The 18,923-nt window shown below is 43.4% G+C and overlaps 1 protein-coding gene across 4 annotated transcripts in view; it reads left to right on the top strand.

Annotated features, from left to right (window-relative positions):
* Positions 1 to 18,923, top strand: part of TBX15 (T-box transcription factor 15) — a 111,846-nt gene that overhangs the window by 75,980 nt on the left and 16,943 nt on the right. For all 4 annotated transcript variants that reach the window (XM_037038873.1, XM_037038870.1, XM_037038871.1 and 1 more), the window contains one exon: positions 9,144 to 9,208. In XM_037038873.1, coding sequence (XP_036894768.1) covers positions 9,144 to 9,208 — 65 coding nt within the window. The remainder of the gene's footprint in view (positions 1 to 9,143; positions 9,209 to 18,923) is intronic.

Here is an 18,923-nt window from a genome sequence, read left to right as displayed (position 1 = left end):
AGGCTCCTAAAATTCTATTTAAGACCCACAGCTTCACCTACACTTTCAGTCTAATTTTACTTATGTGTGATCACCAGTTACACCCTAGGATCTGTATGTTTTAATGTCAGTAATATGTCCATTCATTCCATAAATATTGAGTGACAACTGATACTGTTCCAAGCTTAGTAGAAGAATTGAGCAGGTTAAGACTTCTCCCTAAACAGAGTTTTAGTTGAGTGAAAGACATGTGTATACATAATGATAATACAGTAGAATAATTTCACAATAGATGTAGACAGGGTATTGTTTGTTTTTTGGGAGAATGGGGGAAGTTTTCCTGGAAGAGCTGATGCTTTTTCTAATGTTGAGACATTTTTCTGAATTAGCCAGACTAAGGTAGGAGGTATGTGGGTGGGGGAGGGGGAGAGAAACCAAGTCTGGGATTATGGCGCATTCTGAACAAGGACTTTTTTTTTGGATATACAAATGATCTAACAGTGCAATTCCCTAAAAGTTACATGTGAATATCATTTTTGTAAATTAGATGATACTTCATCTTTTGGCAAATTGTCCAATTAATAGGATCCTGCAATGAATCCTTTTCCTTGAAACAAAAATTTTTTGCTTATTTTGCTGGAAAGCCTGCATACTTTTATTTTGGACCCGCTTGGAGCAAGATGAAATCACAGTATGATACTCACTCCTTTTTGTATTTGGTAGTCTGTATAATGCTCTGACAAAGAAAGCAGTAGAGAAAAAAACACTTATTTACTGAGTATTTATCGAGTGCTTGCTATGTGAAGGCGAGTTATATAATGGTTTCACACAGGAAGAGTGTTCCTATCTTTCATGATATATCTGAATAAGGGTCCTTAGATGTTCTTACCTTCAGAGGAATTTGAAGTACAACAACCCCTTAGCCTGGTAAATGTTACATTTTCTCATCAGCTCTGACACATTCCCAATTTCAGATGTCCCTTGTGAATGCCTTGTTTGATCTCAAGTATAAGAAAGGCTTTCGTTTGCTTTGGGCCCTATTTAAAAACGATCAAATCCTCTCAAACACCTTAGATGGTGTAATTGCAGAGGCCGTGGAGGATCCTTACAGAAAACTCAAACCATCAAGATGTTTCAGGCTCTGACAGAAGATAGAGCAGCATCATAGACTTGGTCTTTGGAGTGACTAGAACCTTGGGATTAACTGGGTTGGAAGAGGGAAAGTTTAAGTCTCAGTTCTCTGAATAATGGATTGGATTTTATCCCAAGACTATTCCCAAAGGCAGAGATGTGGCAATATATTCTACAACTTTAGAATTTAGTTTGTAGGACAAACTAGAGCAGTGATGAGTGAACTCATTGAGATCAGTCCTAGAGGCCAGGAGGGTCACCAGGGTAACTCAGGCCGAAACTAGAAAGCTACAGCTCACGGCGACAAAGAAAGAAGACCAAACGTGGGTACCTGAAACCCCTTTCTCTTCCTCGGCCTTCTCTCATAGGTATTTGCCTGTGTCTGAGTACATTCTTGTTGTATAAATATTTTGTCTATACCTGGACTTGGGTGGGGCCATGGTGGCTTGGTGGGGGCAGGAAACCGTGATTAAGATCATGGGATTTGGCAACAGACATACCTGGTTCAATTTCTGACTTTTCTAGTGATGAATTATATGACCTTGGACAACTTTCTTACCACCTTTCAACCTGTATTCTGGTCTGAAATGTCCCAGCCCCATGAGTACCAGACAAGGGAACATGGGTAAAGTCACTGACACGAGTCTGGCATCTAATTAGTGGCAATCAGCTGACATTGCTAAATGACCAGGTCCACACAGACCTGAAGGAGAGTGGGGAGCAGAGGCCACTTTAAAGAAATTGCTCATTAAGGAGAAAGGGGATTGTTGGGAATTGGAGGAGCCGCCTTGGCTCTTGAAGAAATTATAATCAATAGGTAACCACTTTGATCTCTCTGTTCTCATGTCGTGTTGGTGAATTCATGATATGCAGACATTCAAAATAGATGAGTCATACTCAGTTCTGCCCATTTTGAAGTCAAGATAACAGCTTGTTTAACAAGCTTCGCGTCCCTGGATAAATCAACCAGCGTGATTGTTTAACATTCCCTTTGGCTCTGTAGATATGATTTAATGTAGTGCAGTGACTTGTAATAAAGCAAACTAACCTCAGCTCTTTCCCCCAGGAACCTTGAGGTCTGCAGCCTGTAAGTCAGAGCTGTGAGCTAAACAATCATTTTCAGAGTTGTCTTGAAGAGGCCAGGTAGCATAAACTGTTCTCTTCTGTGAGCTGTATTCACCTATTGCTGTGTTTTTATTGCCCTCAACCTCCCAGCATGAGGACAATTAATATTTTATGGCAAAATTGTTTACTTCTTCTATGTCTTTTTAAGGGGGTGGTTAGGAGTTCTATGAGAGTAAAAGGGGAAAAAAAGCCAGTGGTCAGATCATTGTTCTCAGGAGCTTGCTTGGAGGAACACAATGAAGAAAGGACAATAGAGGGAGGTGGGCAAGGTTACCCAGTTTCCTAAGGGAAGGCTGTGTCTTGTCCACACACTGCAGTGCACCCGACATTTGGAGACCAAGCTTTAGTCCTAAACATTCCACTGGCTATCTGTGTCACTCTGAGCAAGTGGCGTTTTCTTTCTGGGCTCAGGTTTATTCCTCAAGAAAATGTGCCATTGGCCTATACTTTCTAAGGTCTGTGTTAGCTCTGAATTTATCATTTCTCCTTCGTTTTTTCCTGCATGCTTTTTAATGGGGGTTGGGAGCAATGTTGTTATTGAACAGAGGTAGTTGACACACAGTTTTCAAGTATTGAAAATTATGAGTGTTCATGTCTGTACACTTGTTTAAACCTCTGCAATATCCTGGACCAGTGCAGTTCTAGTGAGTCCACACTTGAGAGGTGGGGACATGGTGTTTTGTTGCTGGTAAACAAAATACTCCAAACTGTACTTTTCATTTGTGACTCTTCCTGGTCCTCTCCATTGTCGAAGCCTATGTTTCCTGTTGACTTCCATCTTGTCGCCCAGGCTGCACACCCGACTCTCTCACATCCAATCTGCCATTAAACTCTGCTTCTTCTACTGATGGAATATTTTCCCCTTTCTAATCTCATTGCTTCTGCTCTTGTTCTGGACCTGACTTCCCCACCCCATGGCCTACCCCTCCTTCCCCACCCCATCTTAGGCTCTTGCGATAGCTTCTGGTGGAGTCACCTGGGCTGCAAGCTTATTGTCTCACCAGCCCTCACATGTATTCATTGCCAGCTGGGTCTTCCAAAAGCACAGCTCTGACTACATCGTTTCCGTGTCAAAAATTGTCCGTCAATCCTTGGTGCTTCGGAAGCCAAGACCGGGATCCTGAGCCTGTCAGTTGAGGTCCTCTGTGGCTGATTACCAGCTACATGTGTAGGCTTATTTTTCATTAATTCTCATTAAGCATCCCCAAGAGTTCAGCAATCTGGTTCAAATTTTACTGCTTGTACTTCGTAGCTGCCTTACTTTTGCATGTGCTGTCATCTCTGCAGGAATGGCCTTCCCCTTCATCTCTATCTGTTTAGATTCCTTCTGTTCTTTAAGTTTGGTGCACAAACAACCCCGTACCACCTTGCTTACATTTTCAGCTGCAAATGAGCTTTCCTCATGGCACGATTAGTGAGGGCACCTCTCTCATGACCCTCTCATTTGCTGAACTGTGTGTCTCCAGTCTTCCTCTCAATGTTTTAAGCTTTTTATTTATTTTTATTTTTTTAAACTGTATACAATTTTTAAAAAGATTTTATTCATTTATTTTTTAGAGGGGAAAGGAAGGAGAGAGAGAGAAACATCAATGTATGGTTGCCTCTGGTGTGTCCCCTGCCGGGAACTGGCTGCAACCCAGGCATGTGCCCTGACTGGGAATCAAACCGCGATCGTGTGGTTCGCAGGCCCGCACTCAATCCACTGAGCTACACCAGCCAGGGCCTGTTTTAAGCTTTTTAAAAATGATGGTTGCACGGTCAATAGAAAACAGTGCAGCATGGTGGAAAACACCAGATTGGGAGTATTGCTTTTTTTAAAAAATTTATCTTTAGAGGGGAAGGGAGGAGAGAAGGAGAGAAATATCAATGTATGGTTGCCTCTCGTGAGTCCCCTGCTGGGAACTGGCCTGCAACCCAGACATGTGCCCTGACTGGGAATTGAACCACAATCGTGTGGTTCGCAGGCCCGAGCTCAATCCACTGAGCTACACCAGCCAGGGGGAGTATTGTTTTTGACAAATCACCCCACCTTAGTATTCTCATTTGCGAGTTGGTGGCTTGGTCTGAATCAGTGCTCCTTGGTCACCAGTCAATGAAGATTTTTATGGTTCACTGAAAAGATGAGGAAAAATAAAGACAGTATAGATAGGGACTTTTTATACATGCAAACATTCACTTTAGTAGACCCTGCAGTTGAAAATTTTGCCCTTTTTACTTTTTTGATGTGAAAATTTCATGTATTTTATGAACTAATGATTATAGGAGTTGGTAGGTGTGAACTCTCTTCACTTGGTAGAATAAAAAATTGGGATATCAGTGTTGATCTTTCAAATATCAGGAGATATTTGAATTGGAAGGGGGAGGAAGTAGAATTGGCCTATGACATATTTTTAAAGACTTATTATTTATTTATTTACTTATTTATTTATTTAGAGGGGAAAGGAGGGGAGAAAGAGAGGGAGAGAAACATCAATCGATTGCCTCTCACACACTCCCACCTGGGGACCTGGCCTACAACCCAGCTACTTGCCCTGACTGGGAATCGAACCGATGATGACCTTTTGGTTCACAGACCAGTGCTCAATCCACTGAGCCATACCAGCCAGGGCTGGCCTATGAGATTTTGAAGCCCAGAAGCCACTAGTCAAGATGAAGGACACTTTCATCTCCGTAATTCTCAGACATTTGTGTCTGTTCCATGATGCAGAGCTCTGGATATATCCTTGGAAAATGATTGAATGAATGATTAGCTGACCCTCTTCTACTACCAGTTTCTTTATATATCTGTGGTTCTGCTTTTTTGGATATAAATAGTGAAGTGTGAAGAAAGACTTTCTATGTCATGAAACATCTTATGCTTTTCTTTCCCCCTTTCCCATTTCTTCCTCCCACCCTTGCTGACTGACCCACAGACTCCTGGGGCTGCTAGCATACTGAAGTTATTATTACTGTTATTTGCTCTCAGAGTGCCAACTTGGCGGGCCTGCGGCAGAGAGGAGGGTGCACTGTGCCCAGAATCTCATCGTGGAGAATAAGGTGGTAGAAGTTGGAATAAAGGTGACTCCACACTTTATGCTTTTTCTTGGAAGAGGCTGACGCCAACATGTCCTCACGGAATTAGCAGGAAATTTCCATTACAGAATCTTTGTCTTCTCTGAGGCAAAACGCCTGCTGAACCTTGAGGAGTTTTTTTCTCCTCCCCAAACAGGAAACTAGATTTCAGAAAGATCCAGCCCCATTCTCCTCAGGTAACAGTCTTATTTCTGGATGAGAATTGGCTCCATGAACCAGCTAGAAAGTCAGCAACCACAGCCAGGTTTGTGTAAGCAAATCTAACAGGATTTCTGAGTCACTCATTATATCTTAAACTAGTGAGCCAGTTTTACCCTAACTTTCCAATCACATCGGTATAAAAACTTTTTTTTTTTCACACAGGCTAAGGTTTGGTTTTTAAATTCCAGTGGAACACTCTTCAAACAATATGGTGAAAAATAAGATGAAGAGAGTGTTTATTAGGTCAGGGCCTTTCATCCTTGGTTCTGTAAAATCATACTCAAGATTTTGTTTTCTTTGTAGGTTGTGCAATTCATGTCTACATTGTGAATTCTGGGATATAATTTCTTTAACTGCCTCTATGTTAGTAGGCAAAAAAGTCAGTGAAAATGATTAAAATGAATGGTGCCAGACCAGCAACCACCCCCTCATGGGCCACAGTCTTCCATAACTCAGATGACACAAATCAGTGTAAGGTTATGGACATAAAATCAGTGAAGAAAAATACTTCCACGAACTCTGTATTTTCTATGTCTCCTCATTATCATTGAACCGAGTTTCAACATGATTCCTATAGAAGAACATTGGCTGTACAGGGAGCTACTAATAGACCTCGTTCTCATTGGAAAGACATTTAAGACTTTTGTCTGTATTGCCTACAATGAAAGCAAATAGGATTGAGGGAATCATTTGGTCTATAGTCTCTAAGGCTCATTATGGCTTTGGGATTGGCGATCCCTGCTTTCCACAGCATCCTTCGCTCATTCATTCATTCACTGAACAAATACTTACTGAGCATGAATAGCATGTCATATTATATTCTGCCTAATAAAATGATCCATAAAATAGACAGGGTTCCTGCCAGTAGACCAGGGGAGAGACAAATAGTAAATATGTGAGCAACAAAATAAATGTATGATTGCCAACTGGGTTAAGAGCCAAAATGGAATTAAAGAAGATGCAGTTCAAGAGAGTAGAGGTATGCTATTTTGGAGGGGCATTCAAGGAGGACCTCTCTTAGGAGATAACATTTAGAGTGAGACTTAGGGGGAAGAGGAGGAGTCAGCTGTATGAAGAGTATAGAAAAGAATGTTTTTGTCTGGAGAGAGTGTGAGGGGCCTGAGCAGGGAGCAAGCTTGGCACATCCCAGCACTGAGAGCAGCCCAGGTGGGCTGGAGCCTATGAACCTGGACAGAGGAGTGCCGGTGGGGACAGAGAGGTAGGCAGGAGCCAGGGCAGGCTAGTCCTGCCAGGCCAGGTGTGGAGCTTGGACTGCATTCTGAGCATAGCAGTAGCTACAGAAAAGAATGACACAGTCCAGTGGCTTGTTAACAAAGACCTCCTTGGTTGCTGTGTGGAGAAGATTGGGCAGGGACAAGAGTGGGAGAGGGGAGATCAGTATGAAGGATGTTTAGAGTTTAGTTTAGTTTAGTCAGTGGATGATTGGATGAGGGTAACCAGGTCTACGGTAGGGAGATAGAGACAGACAGGCATGTAAGGTCTAATTGTAGTTATGGGGTAGGGTTGAAAATTAACTACTCACATGTAGCTCATGTGCTACCTTCAAAGTGAGACCTCAGAGCCCTTCAACCTGGACTAATCACTACCTTCTCTAAGCTCTCATGGCACTCTGCCTTTATGGCAAACCTAATCACTTTCTGTTTCATGTTGTAATTATTAGTGTCTATCTCTGCTTTTTTCTTCTAGGTTATAAGCTTCCTGGGTTGGGGGGAAAGCCAATACCCAACCACGTACTGACCGCTCACCATTCCGCCAGCTATGCCACCTATCACATTACTTCGCACACAAAAGACACTTGATAATAAATCCATAACGAGTAGTAGAACAACACTCTTAATAAAGTTCTCTGAATCTCACATTAAAAGCTTTGAAACAAGTATAGAGGTGTTGTTTTTCCTAACATTCGGTGGCATTTGCCTATTAAATCTCCATGCAGGCCCCTGGGCCTGAGATCCAGTGAATTGTAGGAAACGGATTTTCAACCTTTTCTCCCAGGCCCATGATATAGAATGTTGTTATATTTACAGGGTCTTAGAAGACCCCCCAAACATGGCAGCACAATCATATATCAGAAACCCCTATCAGAAATGAGTCGGACGGGATAAGCCAACTTGAAAGAGAAAATAAAATATTATAACCCCAACTTGAAAAGAAAATGTGGTGTGTGGTTTATTGCTGTGGATTATGAAGAAAGAAAGAACTGATTTTAAGTCAAAAACAGAACACAGTGACGGTCTTTAAACTCAGTTCGGTAACCACGTGGCAGACAGTGCATTTTGGAAAGCCCAAGCTTCAGGCTCCCGCTCTGGTCTATAAAATGGATGTGAAATTGCTTTTGCTGCATTATTAGTGCTACATTATTAGTATGCCATTCTAGAGGCAAGGAATGTCGAGGGGAAAAATAACTTTGGTACTTTCAAGTGTGTTCATCAGAATCTGATGTTGAAGTTAGACTTTTAAAGGCTGTGGCTTTGGGAAATTCTATTCTGGTGGAAGATTTGCAACCTCGGAAAGAACTTGAACATCCTAGTGATAAGTTCTGCAATAATTGGGGAAAAAAGATGATCTCAAATAAGGAGATTCCTTTTATTTCTAGAACTACTTTTCATTGAGAGTGTCTTTCCTCCTTTACTGAGCTCCCTAGCCCCCACCCCTATTGACTGAATGTGTCTATTACGTGAATGTAGTAAGTCATTAACATCAGGCTGAGACATGAAGTTATTGAAGTGTGTCCCATGACCAAGGCTGGAAGTAGAACCACTGGAATGCATATGGAATTTGTTGGTCAGGCTTGTTCTAGTTTACCAGGATAATATGTACAGATACTGCAGGGATTGAGGGAGTTAGGATAGGATGAGATGGATACTTATGCACTGAGTGCAGGTTGACCAGATGGCCCCTAAGGACTTGTTTAAGCTGGTCCATGCAGTTTGCATTGGGTTTGCTCAGCCTTATGAAGCTGCCTCTCCATTTCTCCCGATTCTCTTGTGAGCCTTGGAGATCGGAAGAGGCACACTGCATTCTGCCCCATCCAGTCACATATTTTCAGACAAAAGAATAGGTACTTCTCTTTTATGAGACCATTTCAGATCACTAAAGGAACAATCCCTAGTGACTGGATGGCACAACTTAAGTAAAATGGTTAATACAGTCAATGATTTGGATCCTTTAGATGAACAGGTTGTCTTGGTGATTCCACCTGATTGGATTGGCTGAATCCATTCATTCATTGTTTACTCACTTATTTACTCCTTCATTCAATAAACACTTTTCAGGGACCTCCTGTATGTCATGTACCATGGACCCAGTTTTCTATTTCAATGCTTTTGTTTTGTTTATCATCATTTGAGGCAAGAAAGGTGAGTTAAAAAGAGTTTACAGAGTCATACTGGGAAAACCTTGTTTTCTAGGGAGATGTGGGTCAGGTGGGTCGGACATCTGTGTGCCAGGCCCTAGTCCCGTATCAACTTCAATTTAAATCTCCAACTAAAAAGAAACTAAATAAAACACTAGCTGTTATTACTAGAGTGATTGTTGTTAATTTTTTTAGGAGCAACCAGAAAGGAAGTCCATGAATGAAAATACAATTCATGCTTTTTTTTGTTGGTTTCCAGATCACCAGATTAAAAATTGACCGGAACCCTTTTGCTAAAGGATTCAGAGATTCTGGGAGAAACAGGTAAGAACAATTGGGAAAGAGACGTATGGGTATTTCTTTTCTTTATGACATTATCCCTGTCATGCGCCATTGGTGGCATTTGGCTCCTGCTTTTTGGAAACACCTGCATGTTAAGCCACTGTGCAGAGAAATAGCTGATCTAAGAGTGAAAAAGCTGCCCCTGCCAGAGGCTGAATTATCCAGATTCTTTAACACACTAAATTAAACTAGCAGATCAAATCCCTCATGGTAGTTTCCCCTCTATACCCTACGTGGTAATTCAGTTGCTTAAAACAAATTTGATGTGATTTATGATCATCAGAAGATTGCTACTTTTCCCCAAAAGCATCTCTATGTGCCTACGGCACCTACACAGTGATATTTCATTATCAGGAAAATACATAATTGTGGACAAGTAAAATGTTTCACAAAGTTATTACCTTTAAGAGCTGTAAGTTCATTTTAAAAAGCAACCATTTTTTCCTGGGAAATATTTCCAAAACATATTAGATGTTTTCTGCTTTATTAAAGAGGGTTTCTACAGCACCACCACTGTGGGTGACCTAACATCATTATCATGGGTAGGTTGTTGTATAGTGAGACTCTTAGGAATTGCTGCCGTATATTGAACTCTGCTCCTGTTGTAAATGGCCTTTGAAGACTCTAGTGTTTTTCTAGCTAATTCTTCTTTCTTCTCTCTGAATCCCTCCTGTCTAAAATTACATGTAAAACCAGTTACCCACAGGGAGTTAGGAGAGAACTGGAATTGCCAGGGAAACCAGATTGATCCCAGGTTATCCAATCAGAAAATTTAATTTTACACGAACCACACTGAAATAGCAAATGTGACATACAGTTCTTACAAAGGTGTGCGCTTTGTGAGAACTATTTGTGTTAAGACATTTTCCAAATTGGAGGCATTTCTTTACATTGGAATGACCCAGGTTGTCAGGAGTTATTCTTTGCTATTTTCTCTGCAAGAGTTTCCAGATAAACTAGTTTTATATTTAGAATCACTTCATAAACTATGTGGCCCCTTATATTTGAATCCAGATTTATGATAAAAATTGGTTGTAGTGATCATTTCCTTTAGAAAATGATTTATGAAAGTATGGTACTTCTTTATGAAACCCTTATTGTACATTTCAAATACACTTAGATGTCTATAAAATTTTATTTACCTCAGAATTTTTTAAGGTCACACCCATGGAATGAAGTAAGATCCACTTAAACTTCCAGTTTGCAGATGACAAAATTGAATAATATGTTTTAGGTCAAGCAACTAGTTGGTGATATAGCTCAAGGAGAACTCAGGCATATGGACTCCAGGCCAAATACTTTCCTTTTCAACGAGTCTTTGTTTAAAATGAGACAAAAGCCTTTGCTTACAAAATTTAGCCAACGAAGAACGAATAGCTGTTCCTTTCATTTCAGAGGGACAGACCTCTTTGTCCCAGCGAGTTTCTGTGTCCTTGTGAGCTGTTTCCTGCTGCGTCCTTTTCAGGACTGGAACCCCCGGGCTCACCCAGGACCTCGTTAATGATAGGAGCCACAGCAGGAGCTGTGCTTTCATAGAGGAGCCTCTAGGGTATTTCAGTTCTTTAACTTGGAGTCCAGGGATGGATCTCAGGGGTACTATGAGTTTCCAGGTATTGTGAGTAAAATTGTGTGTGGGTGAGCTGATGTGCATTTCCTAGGGAGAGCTCTGTAGCTTCCTTCAGGTTATCAACAAGGTCGGTGACTAGAGGTAAGAATTTCTGCTCTCAACACAACTCTGTTTGTCCCGGGGCCAACCAGCCCTGCTGTCTTTAGTTATTTGAGTACTTTCTTTTTCTTTTCTCCTGTCTCTCCAGTGGCCTTTAGAGTGTTCATTTTCTTTTTGCGCCAAAGCTTTTCTTTTTTTTTCTTTGCTTTACTCTCCCATTGGAGTCCTTGTTTTTCAGAGGCGTGGCCTGGACCACAAAATGAGGATAGATCGGCTGCAAGGACCAGCATTAGAGCTGTGGTGTGGGAACTGGATCCCCACTTTAATGGACTTGAGAATAGGGCCTTGTAACTTGAAGTATTTGCCTCTGGTTAGGAAGTTGTGATGACATCTGAGTTCAAGCCCTGAGGTCCTCCTGTCTCCTCAAGGGGCAAAAAGGACCTTCAAACGTCCTGTGGCCTTGGTCTGTTTTTGCCCTTAAGGCTGGCAAATAGCTTACAGCTCTGCAACTGTCTGTCCTGCCTGGTGAGCGGCTCTTCCTGAGGACTCCAGGAAAGTAGAACTATGGATTCCCAGTAACCCATTTCAGTGCTTTATCTAGTTATTTTCCTGAGAGTATGGAAAGTCCTCATTAAGTCCCATGAACACCTGCAGGCTATTTTAAGTAATATTAGTAATTATTGAAGTTATCTGAGATGGAACGCTTACTGTGTTCCAGACCTTTTACTTCTATTCCTTCCAATCTTCAAAACAACCTGTATTTTACAAATAGGGAAACTGAGGCTTAGAGAGCTTAAGCCGCTTCCCTAATGTCACGCAGTGGAGCTGGAACAGGGACCAAAAGCCCAAGTCCGCCTGACTTCAGAGTCTGTGCACTTTCTGCTCTATCGTGCCAACAGTTTAAACCGGACTTATTTTATGTTCAATGGATATGGAGAACAGAATTCTTTATCTAAAAACTCTTCATCTATTTAAAGATATTACTCAAATACCCAGAACCTTCTATTTTCCAAATAAAGCAATCTGAGTATTCTCTGCCTATCTTTGTGCACTTTCCCAGGACATTGTCATCCGCTTTCTCCACCCCTGTGAACAAGAGGTTCCCAAGTAGAGGACAGGAAGTCAGGCTGAACTTCCCTAACAGGTGAAACAATGGCACTGACGTCACCAGTCTCACTATGGAGCAAGGATGAATCATTAAAGGTAGAAGCCAGCTTATCCTCCGGTCTCCAGGAAGCCAGGCTAAACTAAATTTGGTGCGAGTACAGTGGCCCTTACATTTTCTCCTTGACACGCTCAAAATTACCTGGCTTTCACAATTTAATCCTCGCTAGCTGCCTGCAGGATCTCATGAGGGTGAGAATTATTAAGGCCATTTTGCAGATGGGAAGGATTGGGGGTGTAGAGGATTGTCTATAAATCTCCTGGTGGTTCTGTGCCATCATCAGAGCCCAGTTCCTTGCCTTCCAACCAGTGCCTTGTCTATTGCCTTTCTCCTGCTAATTGAGTTCTTACAAATCTGTGATCTTCCCCGTGCCTGTTAGACATCAAATGCCTCACACAGATGAACATGGTTTGTCGAGTTGCATATAAATGTACCCCAAACATACGGATTACATTTCCTTTTAAACACATGGGCTTAAAAATTAGGGGGGAAAGCGCTTGGCTGGTGTTTTTTGGTTTTGCAGAACACAAAACATTTGTGGAATACTTTGGAGTTACAGAATTTGCCAAACCTCAAACCAAAACACGTTCAGGTTTGTTGATCTCAATCTACCCCGGCATGATCCAGGAAGGGAGGCATGTGAGGGGAAAGATGAGGAGGACACAGCCACCCACAACGGTCCTGTGTCAGTCTCTTGGCCCACAAGCCTGTCAAGACAGTGCCAGTCTTCTCATGCAGCTGGGTTGATGGCAGCGTCCTCTGAGGGTGGCTGGGGTAAGGATGCTTAGTTCCCATTCTTCCTATTTTAATGCAAAGTGATATCCTTGGAGAAATATTCCTGGCTTCTAGCCTCATCACTGTTTCTTCCCCTTGATGGGAACCAGAGCGACTGATCTCATTGCTGAGCCTGGGAGGAGGACTTCTTCAGGACCTGCTTGCCTACAGAAGGCTGACCTTCTGGGCCCTCTCTGTTGTATGGTAAGCCCAGCAGAGGAGGCCCACAGTTTGGGGAGCCAGCTTATTGCAGGGGAGTTTGGGCCCACTCACGCAGCCTTCATACCCGTGCCACAGTCTCCAGATGCTTTCATCAGTAGTCACACTGGTGTGCTGGTCTCCATTGCATCGGGCTCCTAGGTCTCCCTTGGACTTTATTCTGCATTCAAATAAGGACAAGAGGTGATATGTATGGGGCCTTCCAGAACCCCAGAAGGAGCTCCAGTGAGTCCACAGTGTCAGCCCTGTGACGTCACCAGTATCCAAGCCTGTCACATTTCTCCCTGCTTCTTTAGGAAGTGTCCTTCACACACCCCAGTGTGAGAGGTTAGCACCCTGCAGACTTGACTTGTGGAGCTTCGAGCTCTTTCATTTCCATGTAACTATGTCTCCAATCAGAAGTCTCCACCAGAAGAGCGTGCATGTGTGTGCTCCCATGTATGTGTTTGTATTCATGTATGTGAGTATGTGGGGGGGATGGGGGAGAGTGGTAGACACCCGGGCCTTTTGGAGTGGAAACCCTGACCGATGTTGCTTCCAGACCTTGTCTTTGCAATGGGAGGGAAATTGTTCCTCCTTCTAGATATCTCAGAAATTGTGTGGTCCAACCAATTAATGCTTGTCTCTTGCATCAATATTTCTCTCCCTTCCTCTCTTTCTCTAAGACCAATGATAACACGTCCTCAGGCAAGGATAAAGAAAGATGTGGTCCAAAACTGGCTTTGGGTGGGGAGTAGGTCAGTACTGTTTACTGTAATCAGACCTTTAACCGGGCACAGTACCCAGAGTTCCCTCTGGGAGCTGCCTCCTGCCAGGAGGAGACAGTAACACCTTCCTGCTCCTGGGGGGAAATTGATCCCCTCAACCTGAGGTGACTTTCTGTCCTGTGGTCCGTGTACTGGGGCTCTGTCCCGGCTAGAACATAGGCTCCTGGGGATGGGACTGTACCTTTTTCAGGTTTCAGTTTTTAGGTCCTTTTTTTCCATAGTGTCAGGTGTACAGAGTAAAATAATTCTTGTTCATGTAGTTACAGAACAGTAACCAGAATCGGGTAGTAGCAGAGAAATGAAAAGCTAGGAACTCTAGAGTGAGAAAGCCTTACCCCAAGTAGGGGAGAGTCAGGTATAGCAACAGTAGGGAGTTAGTTTTGGATACTAAATAAAAAGGGAAAAAAGAGTGAATTTATAAAGAAGCTTAGTTTGAAAGACTAAAGGCAATTTTGAGCCCAGTCTGAGCCAGACCGCTGCTGAGACACCGATTCACCCTTATTGTGGATTAGACACACGCAGCCTTCAGGTCCACTGAGGGTGCCAGTCTGTCTCAGAGTCTGGGAGCCTCAAGAAAGAAGGGGTCTCAGGGGCTGAGCCAGAGCAGAGTAAGACTTAGTTGAGAAAGGTCAACCCACAAAACCCTGAGAGAGAAGATTACATATTTGGGGGTGCCCCTTTGATGGGAAACCCATGCCAAAGGGAAGACAAAGGTGATGAAACTGGAGAGAAGCAACAGTCTTCGCACTGAGTCTCGTGGTCAAGAAGCAGCCTTGGGAGGTGCACCCGTCCACATGCCTGGACAGCCCACCGTGCTCAGCTAGAGGGAGCATTCCGACCACAGACGTTGCAACTCGAGGGGCAGCCGGAGGAGCGGACTCTGTGGGGGCCCTTGGCCCACATCTAGTGTGAGAGCTTTGTTCCTGGGAGGGGTGGCTGCCAAGATTTTAGAGAAAGCTCAAGTCAGCTTGGGAAATTTTATATAATTCCCAGGGACTTCCTCCAAAGCAAACACGTACATGAAAAGGAGAGGATTAAAAATTTGATCTGTGTGGGGAGTGAGAGGGTCTATGAACTTGTTTTAAGTCCTAAGTATATGACTCTGGTCTTTGACATTGGGCTTCCCCTTACTCCCAGCCTCACTGCATCTAAGATAACTGTTAGCGGCACTGCCCCGTGTGACATGCCTTCCTCCTCGTGCTCCCAGTGGACATGCTGCCCCGGAAGCCACTGCTGTGGTTTCATGGTAGGTCCCAGGTGGAGTGGCCCACCTGTAGTTCAGGGAGCTGGTATAGCTTTCCAGGAGGGCATCTTTTTCTCTGTGGAGTCCACTCTCTCAGGCTTGAGCTGGGACACTCAAATTCCACGACTCGGGGCCGTCAGAAAGGAGCTGGTGGCAGGTCTTGAGTGATAGCGAGGTTGGTTCATACGGGCTAATTGTTTCCCTAGGTCACCCCTCACTGAGAAAATGATAGGGCCCAAAGGATGCAGTGTAGGAATTAACCGGAGCCCGAACTGATTGTCCATTGGCACTACCTTTCACAGGGAATGTGGCTGGTGGTAGTTTTGTGGGTGCCTGGTATCCCATTCCATAACGTTTCAGGGGATGGTGATCTGAAAACGGAGCCATTGCATTACAGGAATGGATGGATTTGCTTGCTGGAAGAGGATGCTTAATGAGACTTGTAATTAACCCAACGGGAGGGGTGTCTACTGGTGGTGGGGAAAATACTTGGTAGTAAAGAATTTTTCTGTGCCTTTCTCTTAAGCAGCTGTTATTCCAAGGCCATGTTCATAGAGGAAGAAACCATCTCTTTGGGCACAGACAGGAACCCCAGTCAAGGCCCAGCCTCTCCTCACAACAGCCACTGAAGAGGAGTATGCAGCCAGCAGGAGGACTGTGAGATGAGGAAGTAGAGTGGGGGAAGCTCGAAGATAGCAAAAAAAGTCAGCTAGACATTAGCCCTGGGCCAGTTCATCTTTGCTTAGATCCCACAAGAAACACCATATCTTTGGGAGTCAGGGGAGCAAGGGTGCAGGGGGAATCTCGGTTACAATCGGTTAGTAGAGTTCTGTTATAACCATGTATCTGAAATCTTGTCTACACCCTTATCTATCTATCTATCAAGCTGAACATAAAAAGTTACCATATTTGTAGGTCAAAATGATGAAATAGCAGTAATTTTATACAGCTTAACCTGATATTTATTTCTAGTCATTTAAATTATAAATATACAAATAAGAGTAATAATCACCTCATATAGTATCTGTGGTCCAGGTTGTCCACTTTCATCTCCGAGTTGATTGGTATTGGTTCAGTGAGCCCATTTGACTGATGGTAGAATTGAGAACAGTGAGTCAGTAGCTTTCAGAATTTGCAAATCTAGCAGGAACAGCACCCAGAGTACGATGTCACCCTCCTCTGTTAGTCACAGCTAGCCAGTCAACGGAAAACCTTGCCCTCATTCACCTTGGATTCCTTGTCACTCTTGAAGGCTCACATAGCCAGCTTAGAGCCAATGAGCTGACCACTTGCCTTCTTTCCAGCAGCACGACTTTCTGTGCATCTCACTTTCAATTTCTGTATTTTCATTTCTTCTCCCTAGAGCCATTGTCTGTGCTTTTTCCAGCCAATCTCCTCCTGTTCTTTCCTGGCAATCTTTCTAGCCTCCGTAGATTTTGCATACTCTTTTGTTGTCCCTGGCACGAGTGACGTTGAGCAGAGCTGTGGGAATAATCAGCGCTGGACTCCCTCCCCAGCCAGTGCAACTGCATCTCCAGTTCAAGGTAGCTGGTCCTGTACTGGACTCAGGCAGCCGCCTCCTGCCAGACTCCTCCTGTTCTTCCAGGCCAGAGCTTTTCATCATGTCCGCTGGCTTACGGTATTTAACGTTTTTCTCTGCCTTGTTATTTGTTCTCCCTCCTCCATCATGAACCTTTTCCACCATTGTCCTTTTGGCTCTGTGGATTTGCCAAGGAAGGTTGGCAGCCGTTTTATTATCTATGGCTCTTGCCCAGCGATGGTGTCATCTAACAGAGTGACGTCTTTTTAATGGCTAACATATTGGAGTCTAAAATATCTGCAAGATAATGAGGCCTACGGAGGCTTGAGGGACACGTTTTTGGTTCTTGGAGGAGAGAATGAGAAACGGAATGAGGTAACACACAGATCCTTCCACATCTGATTCGGAGCCAGAGGGTGGACACGGCTCTGAATTGCAGTGAAGTAAGAGTGTTTTCTCTGGTTATGAATAGCCACCTGAGCCATTGGAGGGATTTCTTTGGCTTCAGTTAGACCAGTGGTTGTTGAGTTTTTGTTTTCTCTCTTGTTTTGATATATTTTGCCTCTGATCAATCTGCTTTATTAAGTCACAGTTAGGAGGGAGCAGTACCATGGCCCCCATTTTAGATAGGAGACTTAGGCGTGGAAAGGTTGCATCACATGGCCAAGCTGGTATTAATAAGCAGCTGGGCTGCCCCCTGAACCAAGGCGGTCTGTCTCCAGAGCTTGTGTTTTGGACTACTATGCTGATCTGCCCCTCATGGGATTCAGTATTACCCTTTAAAAATTTTTTTACCTGTCATCTTTTATGAGGAGTTAATTACAATGTGAAGGGACCCAGTGGTGCTGGGCAAAGGTCTTGGTCAGGAATGTGGAGTCCACAGTGGGCCCTCTTCAGTGGTACGTGCGTTGCACTCATGTCTGAGTTCCTTATAAGACCAGCAGTAGCTGACAGGGACGGAAGCTGCCTGCCCCATGGAAATCCCAGTGATGCCCTCTTTCTTCCCACTGACCTACTTGCTGGGACACCAGTAGTAACCTCTTTGAAACACTCCAGCAATGCCTTTAGGGGTGAAATCTGCATCAGTACCAGCTTGGCAGCTCCCCTATTTTGACATCCATGAGCTGCTTCTCCTTCAGCAGGACAACTGGAGTCTAGGGTCAGCATGACCAAATTCAAATTAGACCATTCCATTCAAATACAAAGAAACTTAACATTGCAATCAGCTTGCTTTGTGTTTTTATGTCTTTTTATTGTGCTCCTCAAGGCAGTGAAAACTCCTTATGGTCTGCCTTTGCTCAAAGGGATGGGGTTCTCAAGTTGGGAATCACTGCATAAGAAACTATTTTAACTCAACTCCAAGTGGTTGTCCAATGGACAGCTACCTGCTCTTCCAAACCATTGTAAAGCACATTGGTGACAGCCACTTAATCAGGTAGATTTACTTACTGAACCATCCAAAACCAAGTTTTGAGTGATAGCTTGCTTTGTTTTGTTTTGCCAGTTTTGCAGACTTCTGTTAGGAGGTCTTTTAAGAATGTCCCCAGACAACAAATACTCTGAGGAATCTATCTAGGTGTAGGAGCCAATTGCAGAGCCAGTGAAGGAGAAGGCTGTGTAGAAGATTTGACCTCACCTCCGTGGACCAAGGGCAGTCTCAGCAAAAGGATTTGGCAGTTGAGGTACAATAAGGAGATCTCAAAGAACAGTATATTCTTGTTTTGTGTCTTTTCAAATGTTGGAACAGGAAGAGAAAGGAAGGTTGCTCAGAGACACCGTGCTGCCCATGGGATAAAATCCAAGGAGGTAACATGGAATAAAGATCCATGATGTTCCCACATCCCCCACCTTCATCCTACACCCACAGCTTCAGTCACCATGAACCGTTTTCAGTTCCCAGAACATGCCTTCTCTGTTATACCTCCAAGTCTTTGCATACAGTGTTAACTCTACTAGGAAAGTTCTTTCTGCCTCTGTGTGGAAAACTGCTGAGTACCCTTGAATATTGAACTTAAATAACTGGACTTTATGAACTATTCCTTGGGTTTTCAGGCACATTTAATAGTTCTTGCTCAGTGTTCCATGGCATCTACACATCTTCGGTGTAGCATTTATCACATAGTTCAGAAACTAGTTATTTCTTTGTGCTCTTTTTGTTGACTAGGACATGCCTAAGGGATGAAGCTCTTGTGTCTTCTTTACCTTCACATCTCCTGAACCTAGCATGATTGTTTTCCTGCTTAGATAACTCCTTATAATTTCAAGATCTTGATTAGTAGACTTCCCTTAGCTCTTGACTGTCTTCTATTGAGAGATAGCCAAT

The sequence above is a fragment of the Sturnira hondurensis genome, unplaced genomic scaffold (genome assembly GCF_014824575.4).
Source record: "Sturnira hondurensis isolate 20B ecotype Veracruz unplaced genomic scaffold, ASM1482457v3 Scaffold0024822, whole genome shotgun sequence".
NCBI lineage: Eukaryota > Metazoa > Chordata > Mammalia > Chiroptera > Phyllostomidae > Sturnira > Sturnira hondurensis.
Note: the sequence above shows the minus strand (reverse complement) of the source record. Positions and strands in the feature narration are given on the sequence as shown.